The sequence below is a fragment of the Eleutherodactylus coqui genome, chromosome 9 (genome assembly GCF_035609145.1).
Source record: "Eleutherodactylus coqui strain aEleCoq1 chromosome 9, aEleCoq1.hap1, whole genome shotgun sequence".
NCBI lineage: Eukaryota > Metazoa > Chordata > Amphibia > Anura > Eleutherodactylidae > Eleutherodactylus > Eleutherodactylus coqui.
The window spans coordinates 76,483,197-76,506,042 of record NC_089845.1 but is presented as its reverse complement, the minus strand read 5'-3'; the positions used below and the strand labels follow the sequence as shown (position 1 = coordinate 76,506,042).

Sequence of the window (22,846 nt, the reverse complement as noted above, 5' to 3'; positions counted from 1 at the left end):
CTTTTGCCAGTCCGTCAGTGAAATTGTGGCCCCCAACTCCCGTGCCAGTATGAAACTAGGATCTACTGCTCCAGACTCATGAGACAACACAACATAAAGAAGAAAAATCATTTGTGAGGGCAGTGAAGTCAAGGGGAATAAATGTTCGAATGGTGTAAGGGCAATTCTGAGGGGGCCAGATTCCTAAATGTGGACATAAAGGATCAGCCAGGACAGAGTTATTTCCCCCAAACCTCTCTAACTCCTCAAAGGAAGATAGTGTGGAACCAGTGAGTGTGTGTCAGAAGCGAGGGTCATCTTGTGCCCTCCATCCTAAGAAACATTCTCAATTCATACCAGGAAAAAAAGCTGGATTGAAAAATAATGGTGTAAGGGAGCCCTCTTCTCCGGACAGATCCCCTGATGAAGAAAATTGGGAGGAGAAATTTGAGCTTAGTCAGTGGATCTGATCCCTGGAAGCAGTTTTAGAAGGACTGGACAGTCCTCCTGCTCCAGAGCCACCAATGGCTTAGACTGGCAGTGAAAATGCCAGTCCAGGAGATGAGTAAGTATAGCAGTTGAGTGGTATTGTCTGAAGTTTGGTAGCCCAACCCCACCCATAGCTTTAGGTGAAGAGGATATTAAGCTTTATTTGATGACTGCAGCATCCTCAGACAAATTTAACTGTCTCTGACTGTAGTATAGGGGGAAAAAAAGGGGGGGGGGGGATAGTATTGGAATTACCTGGAAGATAAATAAAATCAGAGGCAACACGTCCATCTTAAGGGTGCTTATCCATCCAAACCATTTCAGATCCTTAAATGTATAGGAACAAAGATCTAAGAGAGTACGATCTAAAAGAGTTGGGTAATTCATACTATATACCTAAGAATGGTCAGATAGGACAAGCACCTCCAGATTCTGCACCACCTGTTGCTTCCACTTAAAAGTCTTCCATGACATGTCTGACCTTTTGTAGAAGAGAATGAAATATTAAGCGTCTCTATCTCTGTGTAAACTTGAAGTTGGATAAATGGTTATATCTTTCAAACTCCTGCAGCAGAGAAGACAGTGAAATACGAGGTTGGGAGATATAAAGCAATAGCTCATCAGCATATAGGGCTGTCTTAACTAGGTCGCTCAGTGCTTACATTCCATGAATGTTTGGATTGTTGCGAATCGCCACTGCGAGATGTTTCATCACCAGTACATAGAGCAATGGTGATAAAGGGCAGTCCCGTTTTATATAGGAATCGGGCAAACAAGAAACCATTAACTTGGATCCTGGCTGTGGGACAAGTATGTAATGCAAAAACTTGGCTGAGAAATTTGGGTTCCAGCCAAATTTGTTTTAGAGATTTTGTCATAAACCCCCAATGAACTCAAAGGCCTTTTCAGCACCGACAGATAAAAGGCAAAGGGGTTCTGACAAGGCTTTAGGAATAGAGTTTTAATGTTATCCCAAGCTTTGCGAGTGTATAACAGAGGGAGGGCAGGGGTGAGCCAGTTAGCTAATACTTTTGGATAAAGCTTTTTATATTAACACTTATGAGCAATATGGGCCTGTAATTAGTTGAGATTGTCCAGTGACTACTTTGCAAATGGCGAGTCTAAAGATATATTTACAAAAAAACTCTGAAGAGAAAAGAAGCAACTGGATTGTAAAAATGTTTTTTAGAAGGCTGGTGTGAAGCCATCAGGGTCTGGACTCTTCCCAGTCAGTGTAGATTTGACGTCCATCCTGACTGCGTTTACTGAATAATTAGCCTACAGTTCTTCTGTCGTTGTATTATCCAAAGCCAAGAGTGCCATTTCTGCAACATAACCTACAATACATTTCCGTAGCTCAGAAAGAGGCATATCTACAAACTGGTCCCTTAAATTCAAGCTGTGAATAGTACAACCAGAAAACCTTGAGGGTATCTATTGAGTTATTGGTATGCAAACCAGCTGAGTTTTTAATCCAGAGGATATAGACGTATGTGGCCCTGGGATGTTGTATATGGGAGAGGGAGGGTTCTAACTGCCTTATTCGAGTACTCGTAAAAGAAACATTTACGCTGATCTCTAAACCATACATATTATTGATCCAGGAGAGATTTGAGTTCAGCACTGGCAGCGACCAAATCAGCCAATGTTGAAGGTGATGGGGTTTGTTTATTTGAGGCTTCTAAAGTGTGGATCTTCTGCAGGAGTTTTGAAATTTTGAATGGCACACCCCATATTTGATAAAGATCCCCCTTAGGACGTATTTTAATGTTTCCCATTGCATGGGTAGAGATGTATGTTCAGATGCATGAGTTGATTAAAAAGGTCAATATTCCTCTTAATCTCAGCCACACATCTGCATCTTTAAGGAGATTGTTTTTTAATTGACACTTCCACAGATGGTCCACAAGGTCAGGCGGGAACACTGTAAAAAAAATGGGGGCATGGACTGACCAAACAATATCACTAATAGAGGCTACAGGATGCCACGATAAGGCATGACAGCCTACGAGTAAGTACTCAATATGGCTGTGAGAAAAGAAGGTATAATTCTTATCTTGAGTGTGCAATATCTGCCAAATATCTACCAGTTGGACTAGGTGTAGTGATTGTTTGAAAGTACAAAGTTGTTGTACTGGGGCATTGTCTCGGCCAACTGAAGTGTCTAATTGTGAGTCTAGTGGAAAATTAAAGTCCCTGCCTTAAGGTTTCAAGAGAGAGAACTCTCTCCTGCATTTGATAAATTTCTGCTCAAACTGTAGACCACTTCAATTTATATGAAGACTCTAATCTGAAGATATAGGCCTCCATGTCTTCCCTGGTAAGTATGGCTTGGACATCAGAGCTCGGAGTTCCTCTAATCCACCTATAGGTTGGGCCCCAAATTTGTCAGATGAGTCACTTGAGATGGGCTTGCATAGAAGGAGCCTTTCCCAGATGCAAGGGATCTTGGTGGAGACATTCAGGCAGTAGAAGAGCCACGAGGAGAGGATGGGCAGGACAGGGCAGAAACATTGGGTTGTATTTGGGAGGTATAGAGGAGCAGCATTCACAGCAGATGGTATGGGCTGTTCGCTCACGGTGGAGCCTTGTGAAAGCAGCAACGTCCCTTCAACTATCACTGCTGCATAGGTGGATGTTGGGGGAATGGGTGAGCACAAGGGTGAAGTCGGGTGCCCATGGTGTGGTGGTTCATGGTGCCCTACAGCAGAGATGGTGACGAGTGGTGGTTGAATGCCACAGCGGAGGGGTCCTCAGAGTGGACTAGTGATGCGCTCTGTGCAGAGGGGGTGGTCATATTGGGTTTGTCCTGCAGACTGTCTGCAGGCATCTGGTTAGAGAGGAATCACTGAATACTTTGAGAGGACTGCATACCCTACCCACTAGGGAAGAGGTAAGGGGGACAGTCTTTTTTTTCTGTTGCCCATTTGAAGGAATTAGAATGCTGAAAGTTCACTAGATAGGCCCAAATCTCTAGGCAGAAACAGGAGCTGAACGAACATACATCTTCAGACCTCCACAGTCAGGCCATGCACTCAAACTTTATAATCAGTGGGTCCCAAGAACAAGGCCACTCCATTCCCTTTCAGTGGGACTGTCGGAAATAGCGGAATACAAGCACTCAGCTATTTCCGTCAGCCCCATTGAAGTGAATGGAGTAGCGCATGCGCATCCGGCACGTCATTCAGTCTGACTTCATTGCATGTGGGAGAGGCAACCCTGCAGTAATGAAAAGAGGGGTACACGGGACCCCTGTTCTCAGGACCAGCAGGGATCTCAGTGGTGAGACTCCCATTGATCACTAAATTATTTCCTTTGACTAGAGGATAATTTCACATTTTGGGATAACACCTTTAACTTCTCAATATTTGGTTGTTGCTTTTTTTTTCTTTTGTAGTGCAGATATGATGGCTGGCGATGGCTTTCTCATTCCTACTTTTTCTCATTGTTAGGATATAGTTAGGATACAGTTGTGTCCTGTAAGTTACCTAGTGGTGTTTAATCACACTAATAACATGGTACAACTTATTGATTCCTTATGACCCCAACATGCAGTAGACAACAGATGTCTGTTACAAACTGAGAAGTTTACCATATAATGACCCTAATAAAGCAAATGCCAGGCCCAGCCAGCTTTATAGATTTAAGCTGCGTTAACCTTTTAAGTTTTATCCCCCCCCTCCCCCCCCCAATGTATACATATGTCATCTCATCACAATTGCTAAGTCTCTAGCATTCGATTAAAATTTGTGTGGCAATAGCTGAACCTGCACATGTGTATGCATTACCCTTTCATTATACCGTAGATTTTCAGTTATAGCTTGTAAGCTATGGCTTTAAACATGGGACAGATACCAAGCAACAACATCAAGCATTGTCTTCTGCCCATACTTACTGGCATTTGCCACATTACACTCTTAGGCCTTTCTATTGGAGGAGGTGTGCAGTGACTATGCTAAAACTGCCTGAGGCTGTTATTTGAGATGGAAAATTCGGTATTTTCAGAAGCTGTAAGGATTTACAAGTATTTCCCAGAGATGATGGAGGAATTTACAAAAACTTGCATTTCATACGACAATCTTAAACCAAAATATGTTGGAGTAAAATGCACCAGATTTGCTAAAAGACATTCTCCACTGTAATACATTTGTTGCATCTTTGGATGACCGTGCACCAGAAAGTGATTTTAGCCGGCACAGTTTTTCACCATGATTGATGAGAATATTTGGTGTGAATGATAGTAAATCTATTTTGCACCTAGTGCCTAATCATGACCACTTTTCTTCAAAAGTGAAAAGGGAAGTAAAAAGTCATGCACTTCTGCGTTGATATGGCATGTGCCAAAATGTGTAACTTTTCTACACCTGAAAACTCCCCTTTAAATAGTTTAAGAAATACCCCTTTTCTCCACCTTCACAGCAATTTTTTTTTATTAACGCGATGCATCTAAAAAGTGGGGCAAGTTTCCACTTTTTTTTTTACAAGTGTCCTATCATCAGCTCCTATGCGGATCTACGCATGTTCCTGGTTACAGACTACAATCAATCAATGTATGATCTGATCTTTTAGGCTGGGTTCACACAGGGCGGATTTGCCGTGGTTTTGCCGCGGCAAATCCGCCCGTGGCCGCTAATCTTGGAATTAGCCAGCCATGTGGACGAGATTTCTCAGAAATCTCGTCCACACGGGACGGCCAATCCGCTGCGGTAAAACCGGCTGAAACCGCGGCTGCGGATTTCGAAAGGTGCAGCATGTCTGTTTACTTTAATTTTTTTGTTTATTTTCGTCGCGGCCGCGCTCACCTCTGTGGGAGCCCCGGCCGCAACGGAAAAGCGAGTGGTCGGGCCACTTCAAAGCCGCCGCGGCTTTTTCCGCGGTGGTTCTCCCGGCGGAAATCTTGCGGTTTTTGCTGCGGCCAAACCGCGAGATTTCCGACGGGAATACGCCCTGTGTGAACCCAGCCTTTGTCATACAATTTTCTGTGTGTCTCCCACCTCTTCCTAATTTACGAAATGTGGATGAATAGAAATGAATATCACTGTGGGATCACAATACGAATGGTTAATGTTTGTTCCCAGTGAGATGCATAGGTCTGCATGGGAGCTGTAGACAGAAAATTGTATATTTTTCAGGCAGGGACTATTGCAAAGTTGCTTTGTTTTTCATTTCAAATGCAGTGGGACTATAAGGCCGAATACACACGGCCGGATTTGCATTGCGGAATACGTATACAATGTAAAAGTGGGTTTTCATGCCCACGAGTGGAAATCAATTGCCATTTTCCGCTCGCAGGATGCTCTATTTTGAGCCTGATTCCTGTGCGGACAGCTTCGATTTAAGTCAATGGAAGCCATCCGACCCGCGGCCCTTCCGCTAGCATGATTGTGTAAAGGCCGTGGGATCCGCTGCATTATCTGTACTGAGCATGTGCGTCGGCCGAACAAATCCACAGCACAGATAACAAGAAACCAGACAGGTACGCACGGGGTCCCTGGCCGGGCACAGGGGCAGAATCCGACCCAGTCACGTGCATTCGGCCTAAATAATTGTTCATGAACCTTTACCTATGGAAAGCCCAGAATGAGAGTCCAGTCAGGGGACTTGGATGGTCACTCTCAGTGCAGACCAACGATAAGCAGCTTCTGCTTTAGATATCCTACCCTTGCTAAGTGAACATTACTGGGTTTGAAAAATCTCTACAGCTGGTATATCCATAACAGAAAACTGTAGCTTCACATTTTTTTCCCCCTGCAGTGAATAAGCAAACATAATGTAAAGAAGTGGCATTACCCATTCAGGCTGCATGTAAATCCAATGTTCTCATTAGCCGATACACTAAAAAATAAAGTTGCCACCAAATAAATGTGTCGATGGCACTAATGAAAGGATGTTTATGATTAACAGATGTATCCCATCTGCTTCGATTTTCTTTGTCACATCTGCTGACAACACAAGCAAGCACTAAAATGGGCATAATATTTCTTTTGTATTGACTCACTAAACAAGGAAAATAATTATAATGCATATGTTGATCGAGGTGTTTATATCTCACTTGTAGTGTGCAATTATGCTGTGGGCAAAGAAAAAGACTGGGTATTAACTGAGGCTTGTCACCATGGAAATTTGACTGCAGCGCTGTGTTTGCGGAAGATCAGACAATGTCATTTGCATGCCAAAAAGTAATTAATAAAAGTTGAAGGGGATTACATGTCAGTTTATTTTGTCTTCTACTTTTGAAGCCTTCTTTTATTCAACTTTTGTTATATTGTCTGCATCCTGAATAGAATCCTTCCTTCCATCAGTTTGTAACTTACCTGTCATAAAGTGTCAAAACAGAAATGATACAGAAATATTTTCATCTCCCAATTACAGTCAAGCATAGAATATATTACATGACAATTATACTGACACTATGCAATTAGCTGCTCCTTGCATTAAAAAGAAGCCGTTCCCAACCGGTATTGAAAGCAACCTAGAATATTCCCATGAGTCTTGTAGCTATGTGTACCCTACGGCACATGTCTCAAAGAGGAGGCTCTTCAAATCGGTAGACATTTCATTTCATTTACAACCAAGAGCAGCATGTCAACTTAAAGGGGTTTTCCTATACTATACAATGTTGGTATATCACTAGGATACGTCATCACTTTATGATGGGTGGGGGTCCAAAATTTGAGACTCCCATTGAAGATAACAGGCTGCTAATTTAGCGCTGCATTTCTTTCTAATTTTTCGTTGCAGACCGGAGCTCCTGGCTGTGAAAGAATTCCTAGAAAGAATTCCAGCCACTACTATACATATGGGTGAGGCCATGCTGCCGTTTCCTTTACAGCAGGGTGGGTGGAGATCACTGTGCACAGGGGGAAAGTAAAGGGATGTAGCAGTACACCAGCACTGCATCCTCTTCATTCTCAAGATCAGTCGCGGTCATGGAGGTCCTACGTTTCATTGATCATAAAGGGATAGCATATCCTACTAATGCTTGATGGTACATCCACTCATAGCAGCAATAAAGCAGATTTTTCAAAAATCCAAAGTTCGCATGATTTTTGTGTCCAAAACCACACCGTTTAGTGTGGATTTTAGGGCAGATTTTGGTGCAGATCCACAGCTGATGTCACCTTTTCAGTAGAATGGATAAAGTCTTCTGCATATCCGTACCAATGGTGTTGATTTTGTCATAGCTTTTGACACCGAAATGATGTGGATTTGGGTGCAGATTTTCCATTGAGGAAAGCATACACCATTTCTGTTATGTGTGAACATACCTTTAATGGTTTTCCTTGCGGGATTCAGGTTTTGGGTTTGAACCCAGTTAAGGTTATAGTCTTTATTCAGTCTGTATGTTAAACATTAGACCAGGTGTGCACAACTTCAGTCCTCAAGGCACTCCAATAGGTCATGTTTGCTGGATTTCCTCAGTATTACACAGGTCATGTAATTATTTTCCATGCCTGAGACCTTGCCACCAGTGTTCTTACTATAGGGTATCCTGAAAACATGACCTGTTGAGGCCCTTGGGGACTGAAGTTGTCCATCCCTGCATTAGACTAAAGACAATGAAAATGGAAGATTTCAACTAAAACAAATGCTTATCGCATAAAATTTAACAATGAAACATTATTGCTGTAATCATCTGGAAAGCCGTCTGCATTCAAAATTTTGAACCAATAGCCAAACGAATGATCAATCCCACCCAATGTCATACATAGTAACATAGTATGTTAGGCTGAATGAAGACAATGTCCATCTTGTTCAGCTTGTTTCAACCCCACCCTTGTTGGTCCAGAGGAAGGCAAAAAAGAACCCCAATGAGCCAATTTAGCCCATTTGGAGGAAAATTCCTTCCTGACTCCATAATGGCAGCCAAGGTAATTCCTGGATCAACATTTGAGATCAACAAACCCGCTGGTCACCTAATGTCTATATCCTGTAATATCATATTGTTCTAGAATGAAATCTAGTCCCTCTTAAACTCCTCTATGGATTTTGCCACCACCACGTCCTCAGGCAGAGAGTTCCACAGTCTCACTGCTCTTACAGTAAAGAACCCCCTTCTATGTTAGTGATTGTCATTGACAATGTATGGCTTGTTTGAACAACTGTAATGACAAATATGGACTAAAATGTGTATGGCTGCATCTGTGAAACAATCGTTCACCAGGCGATTCTTCATTCCACGGTTTTTCTGCCATTATCCTACTTCTATCTAATATGTATGACCTCCTTAGTCGGTCCTTTTCTCAATGACTTGACGTTTATGGTTGGTCTGTGATGGGCGACAATGCCACCAGTTCCATTTTTCAGCTTTTCACTAATGGTGTGGATAGCTCAGATGTCAGGCATTGAATTGGTTTCAATAGTCTGTAAATAGTGTACACCAGCCCGTTGGCCAAAAAAAGCCTTGCTCTACATATATCGGGTTAAGTAAATTTTGCTGTGTAAGTTATTGTGTAGACTTAAAGCATTACATTCTATTAATTTGAGAAGCCTGTTCTGGAATGAGGTTATTCTAATGCAAATTAGACTTATAGCTACTTTTGTGCAATGTGCTAACTCCTAAGATCTTAACACATGAGTAGTAATTTGCTAGAAAAAAACTACTTATTATGCAGTTTCAGCAATAGTTGTAGCAATGATCAGACATAATTTAAATAAATTGAAACTCCAGAAGCAGCATTTCAATAAGTAAATCAATCTTAGCACACTGTACAAGCAACTCATCAGCTTCACAACTGCTGGTTTATGGGAAGTGCGGGTCAATTGTCTGTTACTGTCCACCTTGCTAGATTAAAGATCTGTTCACGTTGCTATTACTCTGCATTACCTCACTTAGAAAATGACTGTTTCTTAAATTATTACATAGTTTATGCCACTGAAACATTTAATTATGTCATCTGTTCTCAGAAGTAATTCTGTTTAATACATTTGCATCATTGGAATCATGCAGTAATTTAAGGTCTTGGCCAAGTGCCTCCTCCGAGTTTCGCTTGCCATTTTAAAAATTGCAAATATTAAAACATCAAATTCCCCAATTACAGAGATATAAGTAAAAGCTGGTTATCAATTGTAACCCAAGGATTAACTTTGTGGATTATATTCAGTTTGACGATGAAATATGGCAAGTGCTTAAGTCGTAAGCTCAATACCGGTTTGGAAAATGGGATTTCACCTGACAGATAAGTGAATCCCCGAAGACTGGCCTTCTAAGGCCATAGAATGTTGGCATTTCAGACAATAATATATTTTTTCTATCACTTGATAATAACACATTTGCTTTAGAATATTTTTCGCTTTGACTCACAAACATCTCAGACCTTTTGGGTTTTTCTCTACCTGACTAAGTTGAGGAGTGAAGATGTTGAACTTTAATAGTAGAACAGGTAGGAAGTATTGTAGAAGCTACACATCATCAATGTCTTGCTACATTCAATGCCTAAAGATAGTAATGGAAATGCAAGACATTTCCGGTTCATAAAGGTTATTAGTAGAGATGAGAGAACCTACTCGGCCACGCCCCTTTTTCACCCGAACGCCGCGATTTTCGAGTACTTCCGTACTCGGGCGAAAAGATTCGGGGGGCTCCGTGGGTGAGTGGGGGGTTGCAGCGGGGAGTGGGGGGGGAGAGGGAGAGAGGGCTCCCCCCTATTCCCCGCTGCTACCCCCCGCTGCGCCACGCCCCCCGGCGCCCTCCGAATCTTTTCACCCGAGTACGGAAGTACTCGAAAATTGTGGTGCTCGATCGAGTAATTACTCGAAACGAGTATATTCGCTCATCTCTAGTTATTAGCTGTGTTTTTTAAAGTTCACTTCCACTTAAACACATTGAGTGTCCCCTTTCCTTGCATCATGGCATCTTGCACACATAAAATTGGCGGTGCTAGGTATTTTAAAGGAATTGTCTCATTTAGTTATTGCCTATGAATAGGGGCCTCACTGCTCAAGTTCACTAAAATGTGTTTTTTTCAGAGGCCAAGCGAACACTGTTCTACCCTCCTTTGGGTAATGGAGCCCTATAGATACGGTTATCATATATGCGAGGAGCTGTTCTAGTGTGCATACAAATTGGATGGGTTCCAACGGGACAGAAATCCAATGGAAATCCCACGGAATGTCCCCTAGATTTCTGCAGCAGAAAGGCTGCTTCAAAGCCCGCGCCACTTGGTTGGAAGCGGTTTGTCCATCTGTATTCTGCTCAGGAATCTCTCCCCATAGAGAGAAGAGACCCCGCAGCAGATACGGCGATACAATTGACATGTTAGTTTCCTCGTGGCTTGTCTGCAGTGGACTGTCCGCAGCGTGTCGACAAGATTTTTTCAGATCTCATCCACTTTGCTGCTTAGACTCAGGCTTAAGAATGCCGGGGGAAATTCTGCGGCAATTCCACCCCGTGTGAACCCAGCCATTGGATGTGATCAGCCTCCAATGTTGCATTTCTCCTTTAGTTTCAACAACCAGCTGCTACAAACCACACAACCCCTTTATACAGGAGTACTTCAGCCAGAAGTCTTCTGATATGTCATAGACACAAGTGCGATGATCACCCTGGTGATGTCCCTGATCTTAGACCATGACTGGTTTCCAGAATAAAGCCTCTGTGGTCCACTGTGGTCCTGTTTTGATATTTCTGTTACTGAAATAGATTTGATTAAGCAATTTGATTTCAGCACTTTTTTCCTTAAAATGAAAGATGCAATCACCCTTCATCGGTGGAACCTTCACTTGTTCCAGGGTTCAGGCAAAAGAAGGTTTCTATAAACATCCTTGTCCAATCATTGGGCTGAGTGATAGGCCCTCAAGGGCAGTGTTTCCCAATTCCAGTCCTCAAGTCACCCCAACATATTTTCTGGATTTCCTCAGGTCATGTAATTATTGTCAGTGCCTCAGACATTGCTACAGATGTTTTTACTATAGGATATCCTGATAACATGACCTGTTGGGGTGCCTCGACGACTGGAGAATTAAACCTTTCCAATCTAATTTATATCCTAGTTTTCCTAGGGGGGCTTACTCTTTCTGCTGTTATCCAACGGCGCTATCTGCTGGCTAAAGCCAGTTTTGCGTGAGGTGACACATTGGATAGGCTCCGACAGCAGAGATGCTGGCAATATACAGTAAGAGAACCCCCGACGGATGTCTACCAACATTGGAGCTGCACAGCCTTAAAGGGGTTGTCCTGCGGCCAAAACGAAAAATTTTTCACACCCCAGTCCCCCATGTTAAGCAAGCATTACAAACTACCCATGTAAATCAGTTTTTTAGAGCGTTTCTACTCACCATGAAGCTGTTTCATGAAGTTATAAAAATCTTCTTCCAAGAGGGCCACTGTCATTTCCCAAGGTGCACCGCTGGTCTTCTCCCATGGTGCACTGCGTGTCTTCTCCCATGGTGCACCGTGGATGTTCTTCTCCAGTCTGAGCTCCACTGCCGATTACAGCCACCTCATTGGCTGATCGGCACCACATGATGGGGGCGGAGCTACGCGATGACGCTGAGAAGGGGGAGGAGCCAGGACGCAGCTCGTGAGCCCGGACCCTCCAGAAGAGGATTCTTCTCTGCGCAAGCGCGACTGTTGCGGCGACCAGAGAAGAAGTTTGGTCGTCGCCATGGAGACGGGGACGCCAGCACCGGAGGGGGTAAGTATATAACTTCTGTATGGCCAATATTTAATGCACGATGTATATTACAAAGTGCATTAATATGGCCATACAGAAGTGCATAACTGCACTTGCTTCTGCCGGACAACCCCTTTAAATCATAATGTCTTCAGAGGTCAGACAGTGGATTGGAAAGGGTTAAACTGACACGGTGGCAGTGCCAGCTTTTCTCCAGTGCAGAAGCCATCACTATATTTTTATATTTTACAATCTCTGCACTCAACAGGTCATTTGCCGGACTAGTTTTGATAACAGGTCTGAACTAGATAAAAGTGGCACCTAATACCCTCCCCAGTAGTGCAGCAGTAAGAGGAAATACAACTTTCATATATTTTAGTTATGTGAAGTCCATATGCGAAGAGAATTTTCAAAAATTACAGATATGAAAAATGTTTGCTCCGTGTTTACGCACTGCTGGTTATGGGTATAAATCGAACAGCCATTATGTTCTTATTCTGTCCTACTTTTCTGATGTTTCTCTGAATTCCTATTTCCAAGATGGCCGCCACATCGCTGCCTAATTACAGCTTGAAACAGCATATATCACAGTTCTCTACTCCGTACTTCCTTCCTGTGTATGCACTCACTAATTGCTGCTCTAGTATTGGTCACTAATTTGGTCCCGAGAGCTCAAGAGAAAAAAAGGTGCCCCTGGTCATTCCTACTGAGCAAGCCCGACCTATAGTACTGGCATACGTACAGGTCCTATCTGAAGTGCAGGAGAAGGTGATGGTTTCTAGAGCTACAGACACAAAATCCAAATCAGAACCGAACTGCAAATTTTAATAACTTTGGTTTGCATTCTTTTCCGTAACCGGAATTCTTCTATAAGTTTTTTAACTCTTTATTTACCGCAGTGTAATTATCTTCTACACGGCATTCTGTCTATGGATGTCATATAAAATCAGTATTCTAATCCTTATTTATATCACAGTATATAGTTTTAATCCAGTAAGACCTAACAGTATTGGACTAAATACTCAAAATTGGCTTTTGTCTCTTACCTAAATTAGAGGAGAGGAATCCAGAGTCTGACTATATTTGTGCAAGAACATTTCAAGATATATTGTCTTTCAAAAAAGCTAAGTTTGAAAATCTTGCTGTATTTGTGCACTGTGTGACAGCAGTCGTGGAGTGGGCGATGAATGACGAGGAGCCTGTGCAGGTCGTACTACTCTAATTATGAGCTTGTCTGCTGACACATTGTATCAGCGGACAGAACGGACATCCAGTACTGTGCTGGCCATTGATGCAACGTGTCAGCAGGCAGGGACAGAACCGGAAATTTGCGACATGAACATATCATAAGTGGAAGAGTCAAAAATACATACAGAGAAAAATGACAACTGCTAATTACACAGAACTAGGACCACAATGAAGGTATACAGTACATAGAATGCAGTTGTAGAAAAACTCCAGGAAGGCGCCTTTAAAGTTATTTTTACGAGTCAGTCCTTTTTTCCATATGCTGTGTTAAGAGTGGATACACGCGCAAAAAAGCCTAGTTCATAGCACAAATCCGTTGTGCTGAGTCATATGAAGCCGTCCTAAGTGCTATGTAGGCTAATGAGAAACTATTCTACATCACATTCGTTTTCTAGCGAATTGCCTGTATGTACGATACATTTTGGCGTTACAGATGGCGCATTCACACCAATGTACACGCCTTCTTCAGGTGCACAAAGAAAATTGCATCTGGTCTAGAGATGAGCGAACGTACTCGTTTAGGGTGATTTCACGTAACTGACTACTCGGGCGAAAAGATTCAGGGGGCGCCGGGGGGTGGGGGGCCGCGTGGTGGAGGTGGAGCTCTCTCCCCCCCACTCCCCTCTGCAACCCCCCGCTCACCCCCGGCGCCCCCGAATCTTTTCGCCCGAGTAGTCAGTTACTTGAAATAAGCGATGCTCGATTATGAAATCGCCCTTAACGAGTACGATCGCTCATCTCTAATCTGGTCCCATTTCTTAAAATGGTAAAAAAAAACTTCTCACAGATGCGCTGATGTGTTTTTCTTTTTGCTGCCAAAGCAAATATTGGGCCATTCTTGAACTTGAATTGCCCAAAAATAGTATATGCAGTGAATTGAACTAATAAACTTAATTTGGGGCATGGTAGCGTGTTTTTTTTTGTGCGCAAATGTTCACGATTTGCACACAAAGAGCAGTAAAACACATAGATGCGCGTGGAAATAAGTGGTACCCATTGCGAAAACTTATGCGTAAATGTGCTTACACCAGCTTGAGCATATGGACCTTATATATCCTGCACACGCAGACTGCTGGGGAGCTACTGAAACAAGACTGCTTTTCTGTTAATCCTATAAAGTTTTGACAGGTATTTGACTCTCTCCTCTAAACAGTGATGACCGGTGAAAACTTCCAGAAATTCCAGCTGACATAACAAACCTGTCATTTACATCCAATACAGTGATCAGTATCCATGAAAGAATATAGCTAGGACGTAAAGCAGCCAAATTAGATTCTTCCTAAACTCTATTCTCCAATTATATTATTTAGTTTGAAGGTTTACCTAACCTTTCAGAATAAGCTGCTATGTGTGTACATGACGAATATAGTGATTTCAGGCCAGATTTTTACCTGCATCCTGTATTTTTCCCCATTTTCCCATCCACAGGGTATACATCTGATACTCAATCCTCTCAGAATTAGTGGGAGAGGCCTGGTTGCTGTGCCGCGTCCTATAATCTGTACAGAGAACTGCAAATGCTGGTCACTAAATGTCTGTAACGCAAGCAGACATAAAAATCCTGCTGTGGGAGTGTACAGCAAGAGTGAGCAGTGGAGATGTGATTTCTGTAGTTAAAAGACAGTAACTAGTGACTTACTATTAACTTGCAGGCTGTGTCTGTGTGAGTCTCTCCTTCCCTCTCCATACATTTCAACAAGCATGATGACTTCTCTCCCCCCTCCACCCCTGTTCTAACATCCTTGTGTCTCCTGTCAATCATTTGACAACAGATCATGTAATGGCGAAGACAGCACTCCAGGACTCCAGGATAAACGTACAAAAAGTTCTTTTTAATCCTCCATAACAACCGCTGCTACGTTTCGACCTGTGTTAGGTCTTTGTCAAGCATGGAGTCCTGGAGTGCCGTCTTCGCCATTACATGATCTGGTGTTTCTGCTGTGATTGGGTCAGTGAGTCCAGACCCAAAACCTATAGAAGTCTGTGCACCCATCTGTTTCTAAAAGCTCCCCCACTAGGTGGTTTACTGTGGTGTGCTGCAACCTTTCTCTTTCAATTTGAATCATTTGACAACAGGCAGTGGACAGCGAACTATCAGGAGGGTAGACTCCCGATGGCCAGCACTCTAGAGAGCGTTTTCAGCACACAAATCTCATACCAGTCGAATAAAATAAATGGCATTTTTGTTAGTTATCACGCTGGCTATTATATAAGCACAAGCTTTTTGAAAAGTTAACGACCATTTAAGTTCCCGCTTTAGTCAGCAGATTCTTTTATCTGTCATTTACATTTTTGCAGCTTTCTGGTTACTTTAAGAATGATGATATTAAAAACTATGAGCTGTAATATGTATAAAAGGCAAGTGCTCACAATCTAATGTAATGCTACAGCACTACTAGGTTTAAATGATTTTGCATGTTGTGTTTGTATCTGATTTACATCCAGTGTTCAGGACTGTTGGTCCGAAAGTGCCACAGCCAGCAAATGTGTCTTTTCTTTGCATTGTTATAAATATGTCCCTTTTTTTGAATGCTTTGCCAGCTGGATGTCTGAAAAAAGGGCAAGCATAATAACAACAAAGCAATCAATCAGCTTTTCTTTCCTACAGCAACATCTGTTTCAGGGAACAGGAGAATGAATATTCAATGTACAGTTATGGAAAATACAAAAATTGAATTTTTTTTCCACCTCTCTCTCTTGTCAGGGCGTAAATGGAAGAGACGCTCCTTTAAAAGAGATAACAGTGAATAATGATCGCCGATTTGTGGCCATATTTAACGTGGTGAACACAACAAAGAGAGATGCCGGCAATTACCGTTGTATGATCCGTACCGAAGGAGGAGTTGGAGTCTCAAACTATGCTGAATTGGTTGTTAAAGGTACTCTACAATATGAGATGTGTTTGTAGTTACTCTGTAAGTTGATGTCAAGTTTATCTTGCCGGCTCTTTGCAAACGTTTACCTTGGAGAAGATTTGTATAAAGTGGGTGAACTTTACATACTCTTCTACCACGGCAATCTAGTTTTAAAGGTATAGAGAATAACTTTGGACTTAATTAAAGGGTTTTACTGGCATTTAAGCCCTTTAAGTACTGATGACTTAGCCTCAGGATAGATCGTTAGTAGTTGATTAGTGGGGGTCTGCCACTTGAGAACCCCCAGCAATAACCTGGTATCAGCCCACGCACTCACTGCACCGTGCCGGATATTGACAGTTCTATCTGCATTAGGGTCGGAGCTGGAAGTGTAATCAAAGGCTTTGCTTCCGCTAAAATAAATGAGAGCTACACCTTCTATTGCACCTCTAGCTCCGACCTTGATGTGGACACCTGGCCCACTACCGGTAGCAGTGAGTGTCGGGGCTGAGATCAGATGATTGACAGGGGTTCCAAGTGGCGGACCCCACCGATGCTCTACTGATGACTAGTGTTTTTTTGCCATGATCGTGTGGGCAATGAAATCGGTCCAATTTTTGCTAAAGCAGATCAGATCATCCTGATCCAATTTTTAGCAAAAATTGCAAAAAGATCGGCCCTCTGCTTTGAACAGAAAGGAGAAGTGTGTTGGCTAAGCACTGCTGCCTTGTAGTGTTCTGGGTTTAAGTCTGACCTTGGTGGAGATTTCAAGGAAGATTTTGGAGATCCAATTGGAGACCTCGATTTTTACTCCTATTGATTTTAATGAAACTTGGAATCGGGAGTCCTGATTTACAATTATTTTTTTTTTTAAATAGCTAAAGTCACTTCCAACCCGATTATTTCAATAATTACTCAACACTACTCATGACTTATCCTGACGATGGGTCGTTGGTACTTAAAGGGCTAAAATGCCCGGCAAACCCCTTTTAAGACATTAAGAAAAACAGAGGCATATTTATGGAAACGTCTCTCATTTTATGAAGAACACAATTTCAGTGTACAGCATTTACACGCAGATGGCCCATTAGAACTTCTGTTGGGGTAACACTGAATAGTAATATCATTTTGTGATTTGTTTCGTTAGAAAATTAGCTGTTTAAATCACATTTTTATGTTAAATTTGTTAATAAAAAATTGGTGGGGTTTTTTTGTCGATTTTTCCATGTCACTATATTGAGAAGTAATTCTAAAAAACTTGCATTTTTCACACTGACCACTGAACCACGTAATAAGCATACAGTTCCTTTTCTGTAAAGATCACTTTTCACTAGTTATCTCAGTATCGTCCCAAGCAGAATTATGCTGCAATTATCGTTCAGTAAATTGATCAAACAAGCGGAACTGAATAACAATCGTTCAGTTTAAATGTGCGCCAACAGCTCAACAATGAGCGATAATCGTGTGGTTCTCGTTTGTCTAGCTGGCATAAAAATCATTGCATATACTAGTGCACTTCTTAGGCAGTTTAAACACTGATCATTCAGTGTTTCACATTGGAATGTGAGTTGGGAAGGGTATCATCTCTCCTTAAGGAGAGCACCTAGAAGGTGAGTGAGGAGACTTATATGGCCATGCAGTATTGGATGGCAGCATTCCTGCAAATCACTGTCTGACCCTTTATACAAGTCTTTATAGCAGTGATTGGGAATTGGTCAAAAGCCAGAGCATCATATACAGACAGCTGTTTCGGGGGTTTTGCTTCTCATCAGTCTGCAATAGGTTTCTGGCTTGGCTAGAGTGAGGTCAATGGTGTGGGTTGGGAAGGGTATCATTTCTCCTTAAGGAGAGCACCTAGAAGTCGGTCTTTGATTCACAGGAATGCTGCCATCCAATAGCTGGCGCTGCAGTGGTATTGTTCCATCTTCGCTATTTGCATGCATATGGATGTGACACAATGAATGAGAGGTGAACGAGAACTGCCTGATTTTCAATGATAATCGTGCAGTGTCATTTTTTATATTAATTAAAATATTGAATTGAACTATGTCTTATTAAGGGGTCAACAATCTTTGGAAATGTTTTTAAAGGGAACTTGTTACTATGACAAACCTAAATAAGGAAATATATAGAATCTAATAGAGATATTATAAGAGGGGGCACAGTTTTATCCACTAACTTTACCCCCTCAAACTGCTAAACCTGCGGTTTGAAAAGAAAGTATTTCCTGGTATGTTGAAGTCACATGGTGCATCACATGACTCCTTTCAGCCTGTCAGAAGCTCTGAAAAGGATGGACCCTGGTTTCTGAGGAGTTGTGGAGTGTATGTTACATGATCTTTTTCAGAGCTGATTATGTTATTGAACATGTGACTCCCCAAAACCAGGAAGTCCTTCAATTTCACCCTGTTGGCTCGCTTGGGGGCTGTTTAGTGGATGCATTTCCAGATGTCTCCACCATGAATTTGGTTAAGAACTCCAATCTTTCAGAATACAAATTCAATACCTTCTCATGTCATGCTAGCAAAACCCTTGACAGGTTGCATTTAACCTCACCACCACTGGATTGCCACAATAAAACATGTAGCATGAACATCCCCTAACAGAATAATGCTAAATTGTATGTTCTTCAAGCTGGTCATCTTGCACCACCCGTGTCTTCAGCCAAGAATAAAGGTAAGTAGGGCCACATCGCTATACTCACTAGCTCTATTCGACAGAGGCGTAACTTAAAGATCCTGGGTGTCAATGCAAAACCTATAAAGGAGCCCTCAAGTCTAATGGTTTATTCATAGTACTGCGCTCCCTATATGGAGAAGAGGCCTTATGGGCCCCCTAAGGCTCCTGGGCCCCGGTACAACCGCATCCCCTGCATCCTCTATAGTTACACCAGTGCTATTCTGGTTTCACACTATTGCTTATTTCAAGAGTTGATAGTAACAGGTTCCCTTTAAGACTCCTAATACAATACTTTAGAAAGTAAATCTAGTTGCTCTGTAGCTGACTGCTTTTTGTGCATTTGTGGAATTGTTTAGTGGAGTAAATGAAAAAGAATGTCTTATCTTATTGAATGTGGAAACTGCAGGTGATAAACAGATAAATTATATGGAGCTATTTATTTTCTTGCTTTTATTCACTAGATGAAAAACTAAATAAAAAAAAAAGAATTAAGACTTCATTAAAAATATTTACAGCGCTATTACTTTCTAATAAACCTTACAGTATCTGTGCTGGTAGAAAAAATATGTTCTCCTTCCCTGAGAATTGTGAAAAGGTTATTAAGAAATTGTATTGCTGACTTTGCATATAAACTAGTCCAGGTCAAGAAATAAATCTCGACCACATCGTGGAAGGTCAGGATGTGCGGTTAACTTGGAAAAGCTCATCCGGCGACTCAAGTCACTGAGCAGTTACATCCTTGGGGTGCTCTGTACTGTAGACCACAGCCCTTAACTTACTGGATGTCTGTACAGTATTCATACCATATAAGTACTGTACCTGCCAAAATAAAGTCAGCCATACTATGAACTAAGCTTTAGTTATATGACATACAGTGTGGGTAGATACAGACGTACAATGGAATACAAGGTGGTAGTAGTGATTGTGGTGCAAAGCTGTTGTCCAATTGCTCATGATTAGTGAAGAATTCTACAACATCCACGGTAATTACTGGGTGTCAGTTGGTATTATATGAACTCTGTTGATCCTTCAGAGACGCACATTTGATTCAACACTTGACTTTACAATAGTAAGAGGTCTGGATCAGCGGATAAAAGAGTAAATAAATGGGTAATAAAATAGAGGTTTTCTAAATGGGCAACCCTATGTTAGGCTAAATGAATGAATTTTCTATATCTTTAGAGTATTGTAACAATGTGTTATCAGCGGTTCCACGCTCTCCGCACATCATATACCTCTAGTAATAATAGTGAACACATGCAACAATATTTCTTTTTAAGTTTTTACACATATACACAACTAGCCAGATTTACTATTGGAAATGCACCAGTTTTCTTGCATAATGAACACCAGAAAACTGTCTTACATGCTTTGCACTACATGTATGACCTGTTTTAGACACTTTTAAGCATTTCTTTTCTTGCCATATCTAAAAGGGGGTGTGGTTTCACATGACAAGGCATGGCTAGGAGTAAAGGGTGTCTTGAAAATGGGGTGCGGCCTTAATGCAACATCATGCTCCAAAATCTGTGCCAAAATTTAGGTGCCACAATCTGTCTTAAACTGAGCCAACCAATAGGTATCATAAAGTTAGCAGTGTCTAAAGATGTGCGAGATTTATCATCCGCTGCATTTTTAGACTGTGGAGTTTAAGTTTGCACTGTCTCACTATTAGATAGTATCTCTTTTAGTAGTGGATTTCCACTTTACAATGTAGTTTTGAGTAAAAAGTCAGACTTACAAATCCATAGTAACATTGAGGCAATCTTCCCTCGGCATCCTTTTACACCCTTTGCCCAGGGCAAGCAGTGATGTTTTGGAGGTCCCACACTTTCCTCAAGTTTAAAATCACATGTGGGCAAATCACCAGTGGGAATGTTGGCGCTGCCCCGTGTTTTGAAATCGTTGGGTATCCAAATGTCAGAACATCAGTTGGTCCTAACCAGTTAAATGGAAGCCAATGGATCCCTTATATTGCCCTTAGCACAGAATAGTGACATGCATGCAGATTACATGCTGTCTGCCACTTATGTGGCAGCAATATTTTAATGCATACATGTGGAACTCTGCACTGTGTGGTCAGCACTGCTGGAGATGAATCTGCAGATCTGCCTTATAGACTGTCTTCCCCCATTCTACTGCCTGTGATTGACATATCTCCCCACAGTAATGTGTCAGTCAGCAGAGAGGAGCTTGCATATCATCTCTGGCAGCTCTGCTGTGCACTGCACAACGTCACATGTCAGTAATAACTTCTGCACCCATTCACAAAAATGCCGGCCCGCTGACATCAGCATGTATGTCACTACATTGAGCAGGGGGCAGCCTAAGGGACCTGACAGGTTCCCTTTAAAGTAGAAGGTTAGCAAGTTCCCCACAGTCCAAAACCTGACCCATTTTCAGTTATGCCGGCCCATTAGTTCTACATTGTAGTTTTCCTTTACTCTCTGTGAATCAATGTACCGGAAATGCTCTGCTTTCTTAGATGCTGCTATTTCTTGCATTTTAGGATTCTTTTGTCCCTAATTAAATATCTGTCAGTTTTCAGTGACTGCCGAACAATGAGCTATGAACTATCACAATGATCAAACTCTGGAAGTCTAGATTTGGCTAATCTCTAATTTAAAAAAAATGATGTGAAAAGTCATTTCTGTTCTGAGCTCCTCATGTTCTGTTATTGCTTCCTTGTATAGATGGCAATCTTAGATTATGGTGTACAAGACTGGATGCTCGTAATGCTGCAGCAGACCTTTTATTCTAGCTGTTATTAAAATACATAGGAACAAAAGGCAGGCAGCAGGGCAGTATTGATTTAATGCGTTCGGAGAAGCATATTAGTCTTCTACATCTGGTTCACTGGCTCAACTTTTCTAATATCGGCATGACCACAGGTGCATTATTAACCAGACAAAGAGCACTCTTATGGTGCCTTCTGAAAAGACATCCGATTATTGCAGGGTTCACCCTACTTATTGAGTTCAGGCAAGGAAAAGCTAGGTGTCTCTCGGCTTTTAGAAGTTGCTTTTCAGCATTTAACAGAGGGCATGTAGGGGAAACCATCTGGAGCACCCATGACCCACTTCTATTCAAAGCTTAGCTTCCTCTGCAAGAACTTAACTTTGTTGCTTCTGAGAAGAAAAACCCACATTCATTCTGCAGCTTAGTCATTTTCATTTTAAGTCTGCAGGAGGATTCCAGATAATATCAGAACACTACTTTTTTTTCTCCTCCTATAAGCAGCTGAGGCATTTATTGAAACATTGGCTTCTTATATGTTCTTTGAAATAGTAAGATCTGCAGTATTCTTTGTATTTTTGAAAGAAAGCGACTAAATGTATTCTTTGTATTTGGTAAAGAACTGAGTAAGCTCTATTTAGCGATAAAATGTGTTACTTATCACAAACATGAAAAATATTATGACTTTAAGAGATAAAGCTTCGGCGAGGACCGGGCTCCGTATAATATCTGCAGTTCTCCAGAAGTATTAGCGAAATGTCAGTTAAATTGTCCTCTAAAAACATTAAAGGACAGCCCTTCTGAAGGAAGCATGCAGGGCAGGGGAGCCGCACCAGGCTTTAGAACGGATAATCCGATGGCCAAGTCTATTCTTCGGGACGGTAAGATTTCCATTAATGTTCTGGATGATAACATTTTCCTAAACTGTTAGAATGCAGATAGTAAGATCCTGATGGACGCGGTTCCTAATTTCCACTTTAGTGCATTCACTATTTACTCCGACGTTCATGTGTTTTAGCTTTAGCAGATATGATAATATTTCGCAGAAGGTTGACTTTCAGCTAATGAACTAATCTGGTTTTCTAAGAGGGGTTTTTAGTTAGTGCACACAATACGGTATCGGACAGGGCAATTGGAATATCATGATTGTTGCAAGGAATAGATCACCACGTTTCTGAATACTTATAAAGTCGCATAGAGCGTTGTGTATAATATCATTTCCTTTATGTTAGCCTGCTTTAGGCG

General features: G+C 41.8%; 1 protein-coding gene across 8 annotated transcripts in view; it reads left to right on the top strand.

Annotated features, from left to right (window-relative positions):
• The window catches only part of PTPRM (protein tyrosine phosphatase receptor type M), a 665,244-nt gene that overhangs the window by 218,579 nt on the left and 423,819 nt on the right, over nt 1-22,846 (top strand). For all 8 annotated transcript variants that reach the window (XM_066579573.1, XM_066579570.1, XM_066579568.1 and 5 more), the window contains exon 6: nt 16,036-16,210. In XM_066579573.1, the coding sequence (XP_066435670.1) occupies nt 16,036-16,210 (175 nt within the window). The remainder of the gene's footprint in view (nt 1-16,035; nt 16,211-22,846) is intronic.